This window comes from Saccostrea cucullata, unplaced genomic scaffold (assembly GCF_032062105.1).
Source record: "Saccostrea cucullata isolate Sc308-1 unplaced genomic scaffold, CSIRO_AGI_Scuc_v1 ctg11373, whole genome shotgun sequence".
Lineage (NCBI taxonomy): Eukaryota > Metazoa > Mollusca > Bivalvia > Ostreida > Ostreidae > Saccostrea > Saccostrea cuccullata.
Window position 1 is genome coordinate 4,540 of NW_026932464.1, and position 23,631 is coordinate 28,170.

The 23,631-nt window shown below is 31.1% G+C and overlaps 1 protein-coding gene across 2 annotated transcripts in view; it reads right to left on the reverse strand.

The window, feature by feature from the left end:
- Window positions 1–976: 976 nt before the first annotated feature.
- The window catches only part of LOC134235174 (sex peptide receptor-like), a 33,686-nt gene continuing 11,031 nt past the window's right edge, over window positions 977–23,631 (reverse strand). The window contains exons 2-3 of one of the 2 annotated variants that reach the window (XM_062717275.1): window positions 13,480–13,526; window positions 977–3,259 (exon numbers count right to left, since the gene is read on the reverse strand). In XM_062717275.1, the coding sequence (XP_062573259.1) occupies window positions 1,021–2,274 (1,254 nt within the window). In that variant the 5' untranslated portion in view covers window positions 2,275–3,259; window positions 13,480–13,526 and the 3' untranslated portion in view covers window positions 977–1,020. The remainder of the gene's footprint in view (window positions 3,260–13,479; window positions 13,527–23,631) is intronic. The other variant, XM_062717276.1, reaches the window with a different exon arrangement.

Below are 23,631 nucleotides of genomic sequence, written 5' to 3' on the forward strand. Positions count from 1 at the left end.
GGATTCTCCCTAAAAGCCCGGGATAAGTATGTCTTTTAACAGTTTTTTTTTTTACTGTAATGCGATTAAATGAGGTACATTGCTGACTTTTACATTTTGAATTCTTCATACATTGGTTATTTGTTGATTTTTTTCCCGTTAGGTAATAAAATGAATCAGATCAGGAAAGACATAAAAACAAATATGACATTTTTTTTTCAATAATTACGAATACATACAATAGTTAATTATCATTAAAAAGGCCATTCATCGTTAATACCTCATCAAAATTGATTTCCTAGTCTCTCCGGATATCTTATTTGTGTCTTATTGAATAGCTTCTTTAAAAAGCTCGCCAAATTTATATCTGGTAATAATACGTGATTGTTAGCTGTAGTACAATACTATCTAGCTGTGAACCCTAATTACTTGCGTATTTCCATATTAAAGAAAACGAAAGGATGACCAATAACTCTGTTGCATACAATCTAGATAATGTTTAAAACCATGCCTATCGACCATCATCTAAACGAATATAGAAGAATTTCTTAGTAACAATTACTCTTACTATTCTTCTTCTATTAAAAGAAAATAAGGTACATAAAGGTTTTAGTGTCAACTGAATAATTTTTTGCTTTTAAAAGTAATAAAAACATCACTTTTTTTATTTGGAAGTTTTCAGTCGGTTAACAATGATTTTATGAGAAATGTATAACAATATGATTAGACAAATAGAATTTCTACTACGGTTACTTGTCATTTCTTTTGTTTTAAAGATACAGATCGCTACTACTGTATAACATAACCAACAAAATGCTAAATCATAATATTTGATTTTCTATCATAAACAATTTACCATCGAGTGCAAAAGCAAAACATAATTTCATTAAAAATTTCCAGCATAGTTATTTATATAAATGATTTTCTATTATTTCGTAAGATGTACATTAAAAAGATAATAATTATATGAAAATAACCCATAAAACAAATATTGTGCTTTTATTATCACGGATTTCTCTGAAGAGGAAAATAAAATCTTCATCATCCATTCTTTTTATATTCAGATATCTCTACAACGTTTGTTTTATTGTCTTCTTGGTGCATTTTCCCATTTTCCTGTGGTACGGCCGTGTAGTGGGAACATTCTCTTTGCAGAGGCATAGGTTTGCATGTAAATATTCTTTTGAAGGTTTCCCTAAACTGTCGGCTCATTGCACAGTAAATGAGAAAGTTAAGAGGATAAGACACCAGGATAGCTGTATTAGACACGGCTGTCATAAGTAAAAAGTTACTGGTTTCAGATATGTGAATATCAAGCGTATTTTGTATGCTGAACAATATCATAATAACGCCAAGGGGCAGTTCAACGAGCAGAAATAATCCCAAAACAGCCACCAGCATCAGAGTCGTGCAGTTGCTGTCAGCCAGTTTCTTAGATTCATTTTTCTTATTTTGTCGCAACAAGAGTCTACGTCGTAGCTGGGCTTGACGCATGGTCCGGATAAGAAGAGCATTTAAAATCAACAGAAGGGAACAGGGAATGAAGTGGATAAAAATGACTCGAAATCCAAATATAAGATTAAAGTACAAGTCCAAGTCTTCTTGCACAAATGGTCTGTATGGAAACAGACAAGTTGTAATTGTTTTATTTGGAGATCTCTTTGAAGGTATCGAGTGTGGAATAGATTCTGACTCAATGAAACGTGTTGTTTGTGTTAAAGTGGCCACAACATATATGCCAACTGTGGCTCTGATGACATTAGGAACGGTGCAGACTTTTCGGGCGACATCAGTGTGGCAGACATAAATATATCTTAAAATGGCTAAGAAAACGGTCAGCCATATTGAAGCAGTATGGAATATCATTGGCAGATATTCGGTAAATAGTTTGTACACATAACACCAATCGTATGGAGGATATTCGACGTAATTTCCAAGCGTAAAGAAATAAAAGTACATTGGAAGAGGAAAAAGTCCCGTAAGCATATCTGCCAGGGCCATAGCCGCTAATATGATATTAGTCGGTGACCGCATGTGTTTCCGAAGAAGAACAAGCATGACAAGAATGTTGGTAACGATAGTTACTAAAATAAAAATAATAGACACAATCCCATTGATAGGCACTATGTAAGATTGTCCAGGATTCATAATTGGTAAAATATCCTCGTATCCCATGCCGTTACCTGGAGTACTGGCGTTATTGCCATTTGATCTGTTAAACATTTTCTCTGTATGGTCGTATGCAACGAGGGCCGTGAAATTATTTGAAATTTCAAACTTTGCTGACGTCATCATGAAATCAACGTAAATCAGGATGTAGAAGTTTCCATTTTTTCACATTTTTTTATTTTTAATTTAATCGCTCGAACTATGTCCATAAGAGTGACCGCATGCTCCACAATTTTAATTCTTAACAGTCATAATAGATTATTGGATAATATGAATTCAATTTTCAAAGTCAATGTTGAACCGAATGAACAAATAAAAAAAAATAATTACACCTTACCTAAGGATCTTGTAATTTATCTCCAGAGAAAGTACAAGGAATAAATTTATTTTACGCTCACACTTGTCAAGAACTACCTCTGTTCCCGAAATGAGATCTTTTCCTTTTGAAGCAGATAGTCCCTTTGATTTCAAAGACCATGGCTACAAGAGGTTTGTCTGGGATGAGGTTCCGTGAGGTTTGGTGCATAATTGTCCATTGTCCGACGATTACAATGACAAAAGTAAAAACGGAGACTCCTATTGATTGTGTGGCCGCTTTTATGTCGTCATTAAATACTTGAATCTGGTGCGATACTTATCATTGCTATTTTCCGATACAATCTCGGCTTCTTTAACAATGCAGGCAATTGTGTTTTTGTGAGCAAAATTTTTATTTCTAAAAAGCCTCCAATTCAATTCACAGTTTACTGTTCCGATGATGAAGTTGTGTTTAATTATTGGCCCCTGATCGATGTCTTTTGGAATATGTCCCGACCGGCAATTAGTTCCAACCTCAGCCTATGCACCGATCCATACTTGTCAAATCTCTCCCGTGGTTTAAAGGTTATTATTTCACTGTAGCATCTCGAACCATGCTATTAAACTTTTACAATAAAAACACCGCTACTTCATCCTTCGTAATATGCACAATTAACATGTCACTTTATCAGCTAATGGATGGTTAAAAAGCTTTTATATACAATAAATATTAGTTGATTCGGCACTTAATCCAAATGTCTTGTCTAAATAGCAATATAAGGTGAATACTCTGGACATATAAATGCAGGAAAGCCTGGAAAAGAGGAAAAGAAAGTACAACTATGGTTATTCACAGACGAACACATTAACGACATTCATTTTCTCGTATATCAAAAGCATTAGATGTCCGCACAGGTAAATATAAATTGATGAAGCTTTTAATTTTCATCCTTGGTCCGAAAAGAGAAAGAGAGAGAAAAAAGAAAAATCGATGCACTCCCATAGTATTTAATTATGTCTGCACTTATAATCCTTCTGGGTACTCCTACTCAACGCTCCAATTTTTTAATGAAATATGTTTTTCATAAATAGCAAGATTACATTATGAAAATATAGGCATAAGTAATATAAATGCATACTGTATATTCACATAGGAAGGTAGAATTTATTTTAAATCCCAGAGCTTAAAAAATGTAGATTTATCTCCTGCCGCGTCTGATTCACTTTAAGATATAGATCGTCTTTATTGCGCTATATACGTGGGAGCAAACATGCCACGTTATTTAGAGAAAATTATTTGCAAGAGTATATTTTATTTATTTCCCTACTTTTATAACTAGAATTGATATTGACACTAATTAATGACCAATAAAAATAAAATGTAATGAAAACGGCTTTAAAATGATTTAACAGGAAGAAATAAAGATATGATCTGCGCTTTGCAAAAAACAATGGAACGTATATGTATGAGGAAAGTAAAATTTGACGTCTGATTTTCAAACAATAGAAAGAACGCAGCATTTGTACACCTCCTTAATAGCTTGGAAAGTTATGAAAGTAATATGTTCTATTGGGCGCCTGCATGCATAATTATACTATTTGCTACTATACTATTATACTATTTGCTTATTACTTCAAAAAATTCATTTATTTTATTTATTTTGACAGAAAAACAAATTACTTGGTATTGAAATAAAAAAAAATTAAAACTCCAGATATCCTGTGATGAATTCGAAGGAAAAGAAATTAATTAGATATAGATCTCCGCAACGTCTATAATTGTATATATAATTATCAATGAAAATGATTGAAATAAACTGATAAAACTTCAAAATCCAACAAAGACAACGAATCTAACAGGACAAAAAGAAAACGAATCCTGAAAACACACTAGACTTGGAGAAAGAGCTGTCTGTATTGATCAAGTAAATGAATAATCTTTTTGTCAAAATGATATAGAATACAAACATCTGTTGGAAGCATGTCAATCAAAGTAAGACCCAATGATATGTTGTTATTGCTAACAAGGTCATTATTTCGGGCATTCAATTTGCAAAATGCTGACTTAAAACGAAATATTTGAATCATGTCTCCGTTAAAAAAATTAATTGTTCTCTTTTGGAATATGCGTTTGAGTATCACATCAGTTAGATAAAAGCAACATATGCAAGTGATTTTGGAATATAACTGTACAAAAAGGCAAGTTGACAATGAAAAGCTGAAGATATTATTATAGTTTAGTTATCGGTTTGTCACCAGGTCTACAGTCAGGAAAGAAAATCGTAATAGTAAGCAGATCTATATGGTGGGCTCTTATGCATGAAATATGTGGAGATACCGAACAGTAGTCGAGCTGTTCAATGTCCATTATACATTACAAAAAGGGAGCGGAACAACACGGACCTCCAAAACATCAGAGGTGGGATCAGGTGCCATGGAGAAATGAGCATCTTTAATTTTGAGTTCACTTGATTAATGTACCTTTAACATATATTGTTAGTACTATTGTTGAGCACGAACACAGCTCTATAACAAAAAACGAGCATAATTATAAAAAAAACTGAAAAAGGTTCACACAACAATTTTTTTTTTAAAGTGTCTATGTGGTCGTTTAGGTAATCGATCATAAAAAAGATGGGATCCATTTTGTATTAGATATATACACAATCATTTTGTGGCACTTTTTTTGCAAAAAATTGTTTCATTTTCATTCAGCATTCTTTTACCTTCCAACAAATCCAGTCAAAAATATGCAATTAGGTAAAAATAATGAACAGTGATTAAAAGGATTAAGACAAGGAACACACGGCGGGTGTTTGATGTTTTGGAGCTAGGTCTGTGTTTGCTTTGATCCTTTTTGTATTGTTTAACGGACTTTTGGATTTGAATAATATTGTTCGTTATCTCCATATATTTCATTATAAATATTATAAATATTAAACAAATATGTGAAAAAGGCATAAAACTACGAAAGCCCAGAAGGCTCATTCGAGATTCAAGTTTCGAAATACGAGATTCAAAATTCGAGATTCAAGATCCAGATTAACCAGTCAAAAGGCTCATTTGAGATTCGAGATTCGAAATACGAGATTCGAAATTCGAGTTTCATTTATCAGGAATATATTTATTTTTGCATTGTCTACTTTATATAAAGGGTTGTTGACATAATAATAGAGTTATAAATAGTGACTAAAGATTAACAAAATCCCCACCCCTACCCGCCACACCTGCCACTTTTTCCTGACACTGAAAATGTTATTTTAAAAACTTGAAAAGCAATGTAGCCTTGATAAATAAAAACCGAGTAAATTAATCTTTGACCATAACGCTATGGTCAGAGACTTAAATATTAAACCATAACGCTATAGTTCTGCAGCTAATTTAGACTAATCTACTGTTTGATATCAGATAAAATGAATGCTGCATTTATTCTAATTCATATTTGCAATCTGTATTGTATATATAATTGGTAATTAATTCAAGAAATCAAAGCCTTAGATGAAGATAAGTAATTGAAAACTTTATTTATGTACTGAGTATTCCCTCTAATGGGAAAACGAACACGGTTTTTATTCATCAAGGCTACATTGCCTTTCAAGTTTTTAAAGTAACATTTTCAGTGTCGGGAAAAATTGGCAGGTGCGGCGGGTAGGGGTGGGGATTTTGTTAATCTTTAGTCACTATTTATAACTTTATTATTATGTCAACAACCCTTTATATAAAGTAGACAATGCAAAAATATATATATTCCTGATATATGTATTTTATTTAATATTTAAGAAGTCATAATATAAATTGAAGTATATCTTGCTGATCAAAAATCCAATGATTATTTAACTTTCCTTCTATTATATATAACACTCTTTCTTGCATTGTAATTTCATCAAATGACTCATTTGTTATAAATATATTAAACGATTTATTGATAGATAAAACATAATAAAGGGGAGTAATCAAATGTTGAACCCGCATTTGATTGGTTAATCTGGATTTTGAATCTCGAAACTCGGAATTTCGAATCTCGTATTTCGAACCTCGAATCTCGAATGAGCCTTTTGATTGGTTAATCTGGATCTTGAATCTCGAATCTCGAATTTTGAATCTCGTATTTCGAAACTTGAATCTCGAATGAGCCTTCTGGGCTTTCGTATAAAACGGATTCCATGTACAGAGAAGGGACCATATCTTGTTGACAGGTCGCACCCATCGTAAGCCCTATTAACGGAGCATCACGTGGTCAAATTCAGTATAAAAACAAAGGCATATCAGTGAAAGAGGTCAAAGCAAGACATGTAAGAAAATCGATGTAACAGGTCCAAGATGTCAACCTTTAAAAGAAATAGGTTTATTTTGCACCCAGAACCGTCTATTAACTGAGTACTTTTGTTCTAAATATCTTGAGATAAATATCAGGGAAAAATTTAATCTTTTTTGGTACAATATTGTTAATATTAGGAGGCCCCTTTCAAAACATTTTTTGGAGTTTATCACAAATCCAACATGAGAACAAATAAAAGCATATAACTCATTTTGTATCTCTTTCTATTTCATTTCTTTTTAGGATACGATATTCTTTGAATAACTGTCAATTAAAACCAATAAAACGTCAATTGTTCACATTGAAAATGATAAAGTTTTCTTTTAAATGTGCAGACCGCCTGCGTAATTGAATAATTTTGGTTTGCGTCTAACTTGAATGCTTTTTATTAGATTTAGCTAGAAAGAAACTAAACCAAAGCGACATTTGGAACGAGATATTAAAATACACCGTGAAACATATCAAACCACTCTGTCTTAAGCGGAAGATTGACCTAATTATGGATAAGCTATACATATAGATTTAGAAAACTTACAAAGCCCTAATCTCACGTTTCCTTAAGAATTTCTTTTTTGAAGTTATAATTTCAAATTAAACACACCTTAGAAGACAAATTTAATTTCATTCCCTTTGTGTAAAGCTTAGGTAGGAATATGAAGTTTTTTCGCGGCTGTGTTTTGTTATTCCGTCTTCCTCTTATTTCGTCTGCGTTTTTTTTTTCACCCAGCTTTGTTTTATTCAATGAAATATGAAGCAAATGCTCTAAAAACCATTCGAACAATACAAAGCAGGAGTAAAGAAAACTCGGACCTCAAAAACATCAGAGGGGGATCATGCGCCATGGAAGTGCGAGCATCCACTGTCGAGTGGCCACAACAGCCGTGTACTCCCTGACTAATCATTAATAAAATTCAATTAACCTGTCATAGGTCCTGCCCTATCTTTTCCTATCTGGCGTTTTGCTTACCTTCATCAACTTATTATGAACCTGGCCTACCAAATCGTCTTTATCTTATGCCGACATGCATATATATTTTCATTTAAAACACAATGCATACACTGCAGCAAACTGATGAGACAAATTTTAATTGTTGTCACTGGCACCGCACATGTCCTAAATTTTACATTTATGTATTTATTGCTATTTCTATTTTGGTGATCAGGCTTGGTGAACTTTTTTTTTGATCCAGCTTAACATACATAGAGCACACCGACACCATTTTAGTCAATTGAATTGTTACTGAAAGGTTTTGACAGAGCTCCGTCATGGAAGCCTCTTTTATAAGACTTTTATTCCCTTTTCAGTCAGAACTATAATATTTATTGTAAAGATTTCCGTGGAGTTTTGGAATCAAGTATATGTACTGTACATTGCATGCACTTTCTATTTTTGTGTTATTTAGTTCTTTCTGAATAAATACAATTTTCAACTTCACAATTTTCAAACTTTTTTAAATATCATAATATGTGCAACTATAATCATTATGACAAGAATGTTCATTTAAAGTACATACATGTACAACATTTCTGTAAGGTAAACAAAAACTTATATGTTTATATCACTTTCCCTTTCTAAGGTAGAAACTCTTCACAACCACAGACATTTATATTATCAAAATATTACAAACAACCAAATTCATTTTGATTTACAATACTTGTATTGTATTTCTGGTCCTCGTCAAAATATTTAGAAAGACACATACATGTACATCTGGCAAATAATCTATAACAAAATCTTTATTCCTCAAAAGTATACTAACAGCAGTAAATGGGAAACTTCGAGAGAACTATGTAATATATGGAGATATAAATATGCACTTCTCATCTCCTGAAAAATGAAATATGCACAAGTCTGCTATTTGCAACCTAAATAATGAAATGAAATAAATTGAGGTAACGAACTGTATTTTAGATCAAAAATCTACCAAACAATACCAAAATTGGAACAGAGCAAGCAAAGTTCGAACGTGGGATCAGGTACCATGGAGGAGTGAGAATTCCGTACCACCGGTCACACCCGCCGTGTGCTCCACGTCATGATCGAAATAGAGGGAAATCCGACGAAATCCGAAATATAACTAATTAAGGAAGTGATGACTTGAAACTAGACAGCTGATATTCTTGTTTCAGCGTCTTGTTTGTCAATAACTTACCTCGTTTTAGAAATTTTTAATACATAGAGCATCTCTCGCCTATAGCATCAGCTGAGAGATATAAACCCCGTAAGCAGGTGGTGAGGGTATATTGCTGCAACAGTCAGGGAAGTTCACGATTGAAAAATTAAAGACATCACAAGGCTTGGTTGTTAGATCTCCATTAACATTAAATGTAGCTGCAGTTCTGTAGCTCTCCGAAAAAAATTATTGATAGACTGGAGAGCTACAGTGCCACCCATTGAAAAAACTGTATATTTATTGCGCACAAAAAAGTGCGCTCGATTCTTGATTAATTCTACCAAATTCTTACCTCAATTGCAAAAACTGGAAGATTTCAAAAAATTCCTCTCTCCTCTATCAAGTTCTTTCGTAGCTGACATCTGAACGAAGCATATTTGACCGAATTATCTTTGAAAACAAAATGGCAGTATAAATAAGCGAAATGTCCGATGATTGCAATATCAGGGCCAGGAGGAGTATTAACAACAATTATGAGGAATGTTTTGTTGTGGAAAGAGTCAAAGAATATGTTAGGAACACACGGTTAGTAATATTTTGAGACTACAGCTTTAAAAACATGGAGAAATAAATCGAGAACCGAGCGCATTTTTTTGTGCGCAATAAATATGCAGTTTTTTCAATGGGTGGCTCTGTAGCTCTCCGGTCTATCAATATTTTTTTTTTCGGAGAGCTACAGAACTGCAGCTACATTAAATGTACCATGGGCTTGGCGTGGTACATTTATGTCCTAAACATATGTTTTTGTTTTTATTTTGGTGTAAAGAATAATTTTCAAGATTCTCTTCAAAATATGTCTTAATTAACCAAAAAGGAGATTTTATAAGGTCATTTTTTAAAGAAATCCTATTTGTCATTTTCCAATTATTATTACAACTTTTGCCCATCAATCCGATAAAGTGGAGACATAGAGAAAAAAAAACAGAGTTGATTTTTTTTTCTTGTGCAAATTAAATTCTAAAAATGTCTACCTTAAATAAAGTACATGTAATAAATCAGAGTGCCAAATTTCACATAAATTTTATTGATGATGTCTATCACATTAAAGACATTAATATTTAGAACTCCGTAGCATTGTTATTTTTGTGTAAAACTAAATCACCTTAAAACTATAAATTTATTGCCTATTGTAAATCTTGTCAACAAGATACTGATATCTTTCGCATCTTTGTTGCCAATTACATACAATACTCTATTAGTGCAGACAATATCATTTGTTATATTCGCAAACTCTTTTACATAATCGTCATTACTGAATATGTTATCTTTCTGAACTTTTCAGTACGCGTCCCAGTGGAAACATGCTGTAATAATCAGAAAATATCCCATAATTTTGTCGTAAAATAATCAGTTTTCTTTTGTTGATTGTCGTAAATTGAATTAGTGACAGAATATGACCCTGATCGATGCCCGTGATAAGTGCTTCACAGGAAATGATGTAATAATATGTCAACGTTTTATTTATCTAGAACTCCTTTTGCCTGTCTGTTGATGCGTTTTACATTAAAAGAGGATTTTAATGATTCTAATAAATGACCGAAGCGCGACAGAGAGTAATTAAAAAATTGTTAGACGAAGTTTTCAGAGGTATGAGGAAGTTGAGGTCTCAAGAAATTTCAATGGTGTAAATGATGGTTATAATCAGACAACATAAAAGAAGCTATAAGACATATCAGGCATACGTGATGTCTTTGTATGTAAGCTACATGTATATTACAAAACAATTTGATGCCAAGGTAGCAACTTCATGAAAATGATATACAAGCATGTATGATTATCTGATTGCTGGTTAGTATGAAAACCATATCTGTTGGCTTCAACTGAATAATATTCATGGATTCTTTATTTACATGTAAACATGGAGATATGACAATATCTTTTCATATGCACCAATACATATAGTTGAACAGTAATCGATTAGTTGTAGATATGGCGTAAAATAATGGGGGGGAAGTGTCGAAAACTTGTAATTTACACAAAAGAAACTTTTCCATTACACTTGATAGCAACTGTCTGCACTTAGTGTCCATGGTCTCACTTTTAGTGAGAAGTTTAGTATCATCATCGTCTAGGTCAAGTGTAACAGTAAATTTATTTCTCAATTTAGAAAGGCAATGTCCTATAATGGAAAATGGAGATAGGGTATTGGAATGAATTAGCATAGCTAATAGATAAACATGTACATTAAAACGGATTACTCTTCTATCCGGCTCTTTAACCCTTTTTAATATGGTGTTTTTTGCAACAACGAGGAAAGTTGTAGAAAACGCACATCAATAAAAATCACAATTTCGGAGTTTTTTCTCGCAGTTATATCAATAAACCATTAATTATGACATAAAATATTTACATTTCATAATTGTTTTGCACATCATTAAATTCTGCAGAGTCTCACGATTAAAATGATACTTGATTTTTTGAAATCCGTTAATTCTAAGCGAAACTATTAATTTTTTTCAGCAACATGTGAGAAAAAAGAGGGCTTATCGGTCAGTATTGACCGATACGAACGTGAAAGGGTTAAGAAAGTGATTTATAACTTTTGTACCAAAGAGGACTACATACTTTTATGCTTACTTATATTTTATCTACAAAAAAGGAGAAAACATTTCTCTTAAGGTGGTTCGATCCTGAGCTTTTGGGCAGATTTTGGTCTGGACCTTTACTTCTGAAATTCTCCATCATTTTTAAACTCTAACATTAAATCTGGATTCTACAATGCAAATTGAACTATATTCAATGAAAGAAATACGATTAAATTCCATTCAAGTAGAATTTAACCAGGAACTATATTTTTGTGGCGGAAGGTTTTTTTTAAAAGAAAATGATCAGATTTTCCCTTTTGAACTATATATAGTACTGTTAATTTTAGATTCCTATTTTTCTATGCTGGTTGCACACAAAACTGTTTTTGTAGTAAAATGTGTTATGCTGGTTCTGAAATATCTATTAAATCATTTCTTATGAATTCTTTCAACGAATTACGACAAATATAGTAAATATATCCTGAAAGGCCAGAAAAAAAATTGAGTTAAATCTAACATAAAATGACACCTTTTTGATAAGATCTAAAAATTTACATCATATACCCCCACTTTTGATGTTCTTTTCTGAATATTTAAGACAACTTTGACTCAGGAAAAGTTTAAGACTTAAAAATAATTTTCTTGCTTATTTAATTTTCAATCCAAAAAAAATCACGTTTTGTGAGTGCAGAAAGGTAAAATAATTGAATATGCAAAGAAATTTGAAACTTTTTTAGTCACAATTTTAAAGTGTCTTTTTTTAAAATAGACTTATAATTTATTTTGTTCTTTATTTGGATAAAAATATTGAAGGTGTAATTTTTTATTTAGACACAAATTTCAGTGCAAAAAAGGTCATATTAAATGTATTGCAGCGAAAAAATAAGCATTTTGAGCCCCCACCCCCCATTTTTTTTAAATTTGATTTTTAATTAAACAATGTGTGTAGAAACTAAAAGTATACTTGACAAAAAAACTTTTAAGATTTTTAATATCAATAAGCAACCTCGTTAAATAAGTCGTACATTATTGAGAAAAAAAATTGGAAAGTGGTACTATGCCACGAATATAGTTTTCACGTCTTATCATACATAAGGAGGAATTTGTTTTGTAACAAACCTGCACCTTTCTCAGATCGACATGAAACAATCTCACATAAAACACAGGAATAATATTTGAACTCACTACGACCCATCCGGTGATTTCACTGTAGTTTGTCAAAATGATTGCCAATAAAATGCCCATGCAAAGCACGGGACCGGAAGAATTTTGACGAAAGTCATTTACAAAACTATGTCATCTGCTGTCAGATATATGTCTAATTAAGTGAATTTGAGCCACACGTCTTTCTTCTACTGGGGCCTCATAGGAATGTGCTTCATACCAAGCCAAAATACATGTGTAATTTGTGATCGTCTATATGACTAACTTAATCAGTCTAGGGCAAACAATAAATGCATTATGGTCTTTTTATTGTGCATCTCCAGCTTTTCTTTTGATACTTCTTGTTCTGTTGGAGATATTTTACATTCATTTTCGCTTCCTAATTGATATTCTGAATATTTTGTGAGATAAGGTAAGGGAGAAAAAGAGAGAAAGGGGAATGTGGTATATTTTGAGAAAAAAGTAAATAGCATGCCATAATGCATGTATAGTATCCCGTATTATATGATTCAATTCTCTGATAATTTTAAAAAAGAAAAAGAAAGCTTGCCTTATCATTGCAGAAAAAATACAGAGTAGATATCTTTCTTTTAATGGTTTCCTTAAAAAACTTATCCAGGTACGTTATTGTCGAGAAAATATGTCGAACATCTTTAGTTTAGGAATTTTACATCATTACAATAAAATTTAGACTCGAAGATGTACTGAAATTGTATTTATTTTAAAATACTAGAAATTTTATTACCTAGCTTAAAAATGAAAATGATTTCTACATAAACGATAACATAATACAATACGAAATTTAACTAAGTAAGACCAAAATATTGAACATTTAGAATTTAAATACTCTTACCAGATTGAAGAGAGGTTCTAAAAACTGGCATCAAGAATATGCTTCATCTGGAATCAGAAAAGATCAACTGCTGTGATATTGATATGCCTACCAGAAGTAACTTTATTATAATACATGTTGTGTATTATAGATCGTGTACCTATTTACTAAAAATAATATATTTCGTCTTGATGTTTCCTGCTGGTGATTCTTTTTGGAAGTGAGATTTTAGATGCTGAGCATAAAATAGTTTACCATTGTATTTTATTTCAGTTCAGAAACATCCTTAACAATGTTAAACTAGAAGAAAATTTAGAAGATTTGATAGACAGCCATTTGGCTAGATTATCTGTATAACAGTGAATATATTAATTTATACATCAATAATTCGGAGGGTAAAAAGGACATTTTTTAAAGTAGCTCTACTGGAATACTTTTGAAGCAACATTAACTTAACTGATTAATGATTTTGAAAACGATAATGAAACAGAACACACTGACATACAAACCCCCACCCTCACACAATCCAAAGTGGTTCGCTGCTTTTCTGAAGGAGGTTGGATCTTGCAATAAAAAGTTAGAAGACTTTTAAAAAGAAATTCTTGTAATATCTGCACACAGAGAATCTTATCAACTTTTTAAAAAGGGTAGCAATATACTTCCCTGGCGCTTTTGCTCATACATTTAAATAACTACACTTTTTTTCTCAAATTTATATTCGAATTGCTTCAAGTACAATCTAGTTCTTTGTTAAATAGGTAGTTGGTCATTGCGGATAGAAACTTTTAAAATTACTGGAGTTAGTATAATGAATTATATGGAGACAATGAACACTATTTAAGCTTAAGAATCCTCTAAACAATACAAATTTTGAAACAGAGCATGCATACACGAACCTCTTAAACATCAGAGATGGAATTAGGTGCCATGGAGGAGTGAGCATCCTCTACCGATCAAAAATTTGTGATTATTGTACACTCATAAAATGGCAGTTTTCTTCCATTAAAATTCTATTTCTTTTTCGAAAGTCATAGATTTTACTAATTTAAAAAAGAATGTTGATCAGTTATTTTTATATTTATACGAAAAAAAAAAAACGGAGATAAACTTTGTGATTGTATACATAACGTTCATGTTGTTTTTTAAATTTTATGCCAATCATATGAAAACTATCAATAATTTCAAAATAGAATTAGTCCTTTGGTATGATTTGTAAAGAATCGATAGGTTTTGAAAAAAACATCCTGGTTTTATTTATGAAAAGAAAATAATGAAGACGGTTGTGCATATGTTCTTTATGAAGTTTTAAAAATTTAATCTTTATAATAATTTGTCAACGGATAGGCAGAAATACGTCCTTTTTTCGTTTTTGTGACGATACATTGACTTAAAATTTTTAAGAACTGGTAATGCAAAAGTGTTAGAAAATTTAAACAAACTCTAGTACGAAAATCCCCCATTTATTATTTTAGAGTCAATATTTATGTTTTTTAAACTCTCCAATAAACAGGAAAAGAATGTGAACATCTCACAATTTAATTTTTATTAATTATTTCTTTTATATATATATATATATATATATATATATATATTTTTGACAACCTGTAATGTTTCAAAACATGTAAACAGTATGCTGTGTGGCAACTCACTTTGAAAAAATTATGCACTTTGAAAATTTTTTTCAAAGTGTGTTAAAATTGGGACAAAATCAACGCACTTTGAAATTTTTTTTTCAAAGTGCATTAAATTTGGGACACATTAAACGCATTTGAAAATTTTTTTCAAAGTGCGTTGAATGTGTCCCAAATCAAAAATTTTTCAAAGTGCGTTAAGAATGTACATAAACATTTTTACCATGGGGACATTTAACGCAGTTTGAAAAAAAAATATGTATAAAACAAAAAATTCTATACTTATATTTTAGTAATTAAGAAAATCAGTTCGTAACAGTCATATCTTTTGAAAAACTCTTAATTTACATGTACTCATTTAACCTCATTGAGAACAAAGAGAAGACGAGTTGAAGGTCTCTCAGCCCAACTTTTTTTCTTATACATGTATTGTACATAGCCGTCGGTAGCAAATTGAAAGAGGACCCCCTAAGGTAAGCCCAAATTTTCAATGCCTTTATAATGCTAATCTTTGCAAAACATATATGTACCTAAGCCCCCCCCTCCCCCCTTCCTGGTACCGATGCCTATGCTACACCCAAATATATGTACGTATTTGCATAACTTGTATAATAAATTTCAGTAAATAAATTTTAGTTTACATAAAATGCATGCAGATTGGAAAAAAAATAAGTACAGTAAAACATTCAAGAGGGAAAGAATTTTCAAAGAGTGGAAAAATCAAAATCGCTCACTTATAACGAGATAATTACCTCATCATCGTTATAAGAGTTATCGTTATAACAAGATTATCTGTTATAATGTTGTTCTCGTTATAACGAGTTATTTTTCAAAGTGCGTTAATATCTCGTTATAACGAGCACTATCTCGTTATAACAACTTATTTTTTCAAAGTTATAAATTTTATCTCGTTATAACGCAATTTAATTAAAATTATTCAAAGTTAATTTTTCAAAGTGCGTTATAACATCTCTGCCCTTTATCAAATATGATATATTTAAAAGTTATATATGCATATGCATATAAAATCCCATTGGCTTATCTAAAGTTTATAACTAGTGTGTAATTCGAAAAAGCTTTTATTGAAAAACAGCAAACTAGTTTTTAATTGCTTTTGCATGGGTTGTGTACGCCTGTGATTGTAGATCCGTTTATGTACAAACGATATGATTTGATTTTCTTAACAGTTAGTATTTCATTTATATTTGACATTACATGGAACTCAAAATACTTGTATGTTGTAAATGAAGTTATTTCGCAGATTAACACAAAAAGTAAAGGAATTCATATCCCCCTATTTCAAAACAGTTATCTCAAAATAAAAGATCACACTGCAAGTGTATATAATATATGTTATTTTAAACATATATAGACATCATTATCATGTATTAACATGGCTCACTTAGTCATTGATTATGAAACTTTTTCCAAAACATGTATATAGCACTTTTATGAAGAATGATTTTCATTTTGTATTCTTAATTGTCACACCAAGCTGCGTTCACACAAGTTCATTTGTATATTTTTTTAAAATGTGTCCTTGGAGACGTTCACGTATAAATGTGTCACAATGTTTCTGTAAAATTTTCATAATATCAAATTGTGATTATTGACAGCGAAGATAGTTCAAGATTAATATTATTTAAACGTTCTACTGCAAATAAAACGGAGATCTTTTTATAAATTTTAAAGTTAAGTTCGCTGATAATTATTAAACATCAATGGCATTTACAGCCATTTTTAATTCCTATATTTCTACTAAATTTCACTGCGCTGGCTGCGTTCATTAATACGTTTCACAATGCGTTTTATCTCGCTATAACTATAATCATTGATAGGAGATAACTAACTTGTTATAACGAGACGCTTTCGTTATAACGAGTTAATTAAATCGTAATAACGAGATATGTAACTCGTTATAACGAGATAATTAATCGTTATCACCAGGTAAACAAGACAAAATAACATTTAAAAATTTCGTTCCAAAGAGAAAAACTCGTTATAACGAGCATCCGGATAAATCGTTATAACGAGATAATTATATTCGTAATAAATGTAAAACATTTTTGTTTAAATATTCAAGTTAACGAGATGAAAAGACGTTATAATCATGCCAAGAATTAACTCGTTATAAAAAATGATTTAAATAATTTATAACTAAATTATTAACTCGTTATAATGATTAAATTTTTTTTATCTTCGGTTCAGATGTGTTGTTAGATTTTCTTTGAATTTAGGGAAAGAATGTCAAAAAAAAAATAAACACACTGAAAAGTTTCACGTACAAAATTTCATCGAAAGTTATCAGAACAAGATTTGCAATAATGTTTTCTCTTCCATTTTTTCAAAGTGCGTTAATATGGTGCAACAAATACGTTGGAATTATTTTTTCAAAGTGATTAAATATGATCCCTTTGCTCTTGCAATTTGAAAAAATTATTGACAAAGTGCGTAACAACGTGCGTTGTAAAGCGCATTGTGATCAAATATGTTCTTTTAAAAATTATATATGGGAGCGCAATGATCCCATTGGTTTATTCAACATGTGCTATCGCCGTGTAATCGCAGTCGAAAAATTCACAAGACGAAAAAGATCACTGGAAGCATAGAAAAAACGCGATTGCAGAAACGCAGTGCGAAGGGACTCCGCGACATCTCCGTGAGGTCTCTGTGGAACGCAGTCTACGATTTGCGTTAACAGTTAGTATTTCATTTATATTTGACATTACATGGACCTCAAAATACTTGTAGTAATAAATCGAAGCTTATTTTGCGATTAACACAAAAAGTAAAGGAATTCAATGCGTTCTTAAAGTTAGACTGCGATCAAAAGGCGTTTTTTTTGTTTATTTTAAAAGTTATTTTAAACATATATAGACATCAATTATGTTTTCAACATGGCTTGTCACGGCGCTGTAGAAACTTTTTCTTCATACGGCGTATATAGCACTTTTATGAAGAATGATTTTCATTTTGTATTCTTATATATTTAAATATAATTTTTTTTAAAAATATTAATCGTCTTTTAAACTAAATACAGAAGCAATGTTCTGTGCTTTTATTCCAAATTTTTTGAGACCTCTGGCTGCACTAAGAAATTGGAAAATATTATACCAAAAATGATGCAGACACACATCAATACTAAATAATGAAGAAACATTCAGATAAAAAAATTAATTCTTTAATATCTCGGTGAGATTGAAATAAAAGATACCACAGAATCTGACACTCTCTTTCATATTTTGATATTTAACTTGAAAAAGACGTAAATGGCAATCTAACAAACAAGCTTTTAACAACCAAGATAAACGCAATGGCTTTAACTCTTCATTTGTCAACTTCCATTACGTATGCAACAATATACCTTCATAATCCGTATACGTGCTATATATCTCTCAGTTGATTCAATACGCAAGAACATGCTCTCCGTATGAACAATTTCTAAAATGAAGTGAATCATTAACAAACAAGTTGGTAAAACAAGAATATCAGCATTGTTGTTTAATTCTATGGTCGATACCATGAACTTGTCAGCAAATTTATCATTATAAGCCAAATGCTGAATGACGTTTTTCAAACTAATTTTTAGGCCGTTTATAAAACACCAGAATTGTTGACGGGTATTTCCGTTATTTCGCGATCGTGACAAGGAGCACACGGCGGTTGTGACCAGTCAACAGGGGATGCTCACTACTCCATGGCACCTGATCCCACCTCTAATGTTTGAGAAGTTCGTGCTTGCTCTGCTCCAAGTTTTTATTGTTTAAATGACTTTTTAGTTTGAATACTGTTTGTTATCTCATATATGTCATCAATTCTTTTTGAATGTTTTATTGATGTATTTAATATATTCATTTTAGTGAATGAATTCTATCATCTTTTTATCATATTTGTTCAATATACAATGAAAATGGGTATAATAAATATTCAAAGAATGATTGATGGCTTTAATATTGTTTAACGCCTCACTAAAAATACTTACTCAAACAAACTTTGAATGAAAGAGTTGCAGAGATTTGCTAATGTTTGAATTAAATAGTCTTTTACATCAAGTTCTTAACCAGCCAAATAAAGCCTGCTATCGTATAGCTAAAATCCAGAGTTTTGAAATGGTTTTATTTTAGTTTCTATGGTTTCTTTTTGTGGGGAAATGTCAAAATTATTTATAATTATTTCAGTTCCTTTAGCCAAAGTCATTCAATGCTGATCCCTTATCTTGTTTTTTGTTGTTCAAGTAAACAAATGGAATTCATGCAATTACTTAAATTAACTTGTCTCTTTTAAGAAGATATTTTATTAATTATTATACGATTTAACGACTAGAAATAAGACATAATGTCATAAAATGATATAAATACTTCGTGTCATTAACAATTCCTGTTTTTTAGTTTTGTCAGAAAATAGATGAAAAAACTACTCACACATGAGGCCATTTTGCATACTTTTTTAAATGGAGGAAAGAAAATAAGATATTTCCAAGGAAATAAGTGGACGGCGTCACATTGTCTGAACAATCTACACACAAACGTCTTCCGGTGTGTTCCGAAAGGCAAGATTGCATCCAGCAATCATGTGTAATTGAATGTTTGAAAGCAATTACTCTCCGATATCACAGTTGCATTTCAGTGTCAGACCAAACGAGGAGGGAGGGACTTTAGATATTTATTATAGTTTGTGGATCTCGTGTTAAGTTTTTTCGCCCATAATTATATTTATAATTTGCTGCCATGTAGTCGCAAGTATGTTTTCTTTATGATAGTTTTTTATTACGACAAATAAACACACTGATTATATCACGGTATCAGTGCGACTTTGACTGCAACAATACCTTTGAAGTTTTTATTTGATTTAGGGCCATTCTGCGCTCTAACTGTTTTGCCAGAATTCGATAATAAAGCAATTTATGAAGGTAGAGACTGTAAAGTCTAAGAGTACGTCACAATTATGCTGTTACTGTTATATTAAGTTTGTTATAACGACCAAATTGCTTTCGACAGACAGTGAGATGAGGAATGTAACAAAATAATGATTCTCAGTACATTTATATGCATTGAGGTTAATCCAACAACACAAATATCGAAACAAGTAATGAAAATTACCTTCAAAACACATATATATCAGACTTTTGCACACAAAGCGATATCTTTTAAGATTTTGATTGGTTAAAATGGAAAATAATGAAAATTACACTTCAACAGCAGTCTCTCTACAGACATTCATACATTTCTTTTCATGTTTAACATATATATTTTTCAAAAGGTCTCCATGGAGTGTAATTTCAGCCTCCATTAACCAATATTTGAGGCACACAAAGTTTCCGATAAGAAGTGTGTGCATTTCTATTTGAAGCCAGAAAATTTTGATTGGTTAATAATCTATAGTTTTGGTGTGTGTTTTATATATTAACATTGGAATTTTTTTTTGGAAAATGAGACGTATACAGTTTTTATTTCTTCACTGCAATATTTTAGCATTAACGTTTTAAGTGCACTCATTTTAAATTTAAAGCTCTCTCGGATTCAGATCCAAGAATTCACAGATAAACACATCAAATTTTTTCATAAGGAATCGCATTAACTGATATTTGATGGTGAAAACACATTGTCATTCTATAAAATTGCAGTCATTTTTTAAAAATAATACAATATTTAAATTAAGAAACTTCAGAAAAAAACAAACAATTAAAGTTATGATGCTTCGTATATAATTTGTTTTAAGGTTTTACAGTTTTAATTGATATAACAAAGACATTATTTTCCCTATATTTTAAATGCCAAAATTAATTATCAGAATTGTTTAAGTTTAGTATGGCATAAAAAAATTCGGAGTTTCCAAATATCAGATAATTTGAAAATACTTAATATTGGTAGAGAGCATTTAAATTTTTCTAATTTTAAAAGCACCATATATAATGTGCCAGGCATATTTTAAAAGCAGAACTTTTCAGCAATTGTTCTGTACATCCGTTTATATAGAAAGTTACACCAAAAAAGAATTCCGGTATTAAATCTTATGGATATTTTGACACAAAATTTTACAAGATACAAATGACAATGCTTAATCCATTTAACCTGTTCAACAGAAGATATTATTCAGATACATGTAATTTAGGAAAATTCTTTACTCTGGTACCTGTATTGTTCATTTGTAAAACATCAACATGATTCATTGTAAATTCCTTATTCAGTTGCCATTCATAATTTCCAAAATGTCAAGCAAGCGCATTTATCAGTTACTTTTAATATACCAAAAAGAGAGTCCATATATTTATGAACTTTTCAGCAATTGTTTTATTTATATGTTTTATTATAATCCATTTAATGTTCAACAGAACTGAAATTCTTTTCTCATTTGCAAAATATCAACATGATTCATTGTAAATTCCTTAAAATTCATTTGCCATTCATAATTTCCAAAATGTCAAGCAAGCGCATTTTATCAGTTACTTTTAATATACCAATAAAGAATTTTCATGATTAAGTTTATTTTATGTTTTATTATTTAGTTATAAAGTTAACTTTTCTGGAGTTTGTCTCTATTAATTTCCCGATCATGACAAGAAGCATACGGCGGATGTGACCTGTCGGCAGGGGGATGCTCACTCCTCCATAGCACCTGATGCCACCTCTGATGTTTTGGAAGTCCGTGTTTAATTGCTCTGTTCCTAATTTGTATTGTTTTATGGACTTTTGATCTTGAATACTGCTCGTTATCTCCATATGTTTAAACACTTCTTCAAGCAGCAAAATAATGTAATTGTTTCAATCTCTGAAGACACTTGTCCGATTTATGTATTATCCATATCATCCACAAATGATTCGTTAAATAAAGAGTGACGAACGAAAATCAAATAAAAAAATAAATTTAAAATTCTGATTATTTTTTTTCCAAATGATAAGGATATATTTTTTAACTTCTTCAATTGTTAAAGCTCATGAATGATTTTTTCCCAAAACCTTCATATATATATATATTTTCCAAAATTAGGATGAAAGCATAGCTTCTCTTCAAAAGTAGAACATTGAGAGTATACACATTTTGAATTACATGTTCTCAACAATATGACATGTGTATGAAAGAAATAGTATCAAACTGTCTTTTGTATAAAAATCACTTTAAGTTCATCAAATCATTTTCTCTTCTTATCCTATTGCCTATTAAGTGATCGAGTTGTCCTGATTCAATTCAAATTTCTAGCGCTCCGACATAATATATAAATGAAGACATTTCACATACGTTGTGGTTGGTCTTTTCCCAAAGCGCGGTGCATTGGAATTGAAAGTAACAGATCTTTCGCAAAAGACCTTAAAAACCGAGGTTCCGTGTCAACATGCAATGATAATCATTCAAATGAAGAACTCAGAAGGATTTAATAATAGCATTTAATTAACCCTTAACTAACGTATAGTCGCTGCTGTTAATTTATTTGTGAGAACCAAAGAGAAAAGGAGAAGGGTTGTTAGAACAGTTGCTAGATACAGCCATTTATTCTTAACTTGTAAGGATTTGGTGGTGTAAGTTTGAAATCCAATTTAGGTATGGCGTTTCTAATTTACTTTGGTTGTGGGGAATATCAAAAGTATTTAACATTGACATGTAATTTTTTAGAATTAATTTTCTTGAAACTGAATTTACTAAGAGAAAAAAGTTTGATATCACATGAAGAAATCAATCAATCTTCTTATAAACGGTACTTGTAAAAATAAGCCTTATAACTGTAAATGTTGAACAGGTTTTGTCAGCTTAAGCTAGGACATGCAATGTTTTGATAAATGAATGTAACATATTTAATTCTCTGTTCAATTTTAAAATACTGAAAACAGAATCAGAAATGATTCGAACTTTGCCATGCAACCATTAAATACTAGTACAACATTTAAATATCCATCCTATCATACTAATGAAGAAAAGCTGTCAGTATAGTCTCACTAAAATACTGTTACAACAAAGAAAACAAATCTGTACAAAGTGCGTAAACATGAACCCCAGGAAATGCCAGTGGTGGGATCTGGTTCGCAGGAGAAGTAAGCATCCTCCGTTGACCAGTCACACCTGTCGCTAGCTCTCTGTATTGATCGAGAATACATAACATTCTGCTTTCGAATAAAGTAAAAACACAAAGCCTTAACAATTTTTTAATACACATCAGCCAACATCGACCAAACTATAGGTTACATTTGCTAACAATGTCATTATACATGTAGCAAAAGAATAAACGAAATAGCCAGTCGGAACAAGGTTGTTGAAATCCCTGTAACATAAATTTATTTGTGAGTAGCCTACCTTTGGGTTATAAACTGATCCTACGCAGTGTATGCTCTTGGGTTGCGAATAATTTGGCAGACTGAACAACAACTGCAGGTGATAGCAGAATATAATGAAGATAAGTTGAAAATCTCTCGTTTGTCATATCATTCAGATGTTAGTTAGCTCTTATCGTATATAGACAACAAAGCATCTAAATATGAAAGAGATGCAGAGAATGTTGTTTCTGTCATTTAAGGTTTTCTGGATATATCTAGTCGACAATTGAATCGATAAA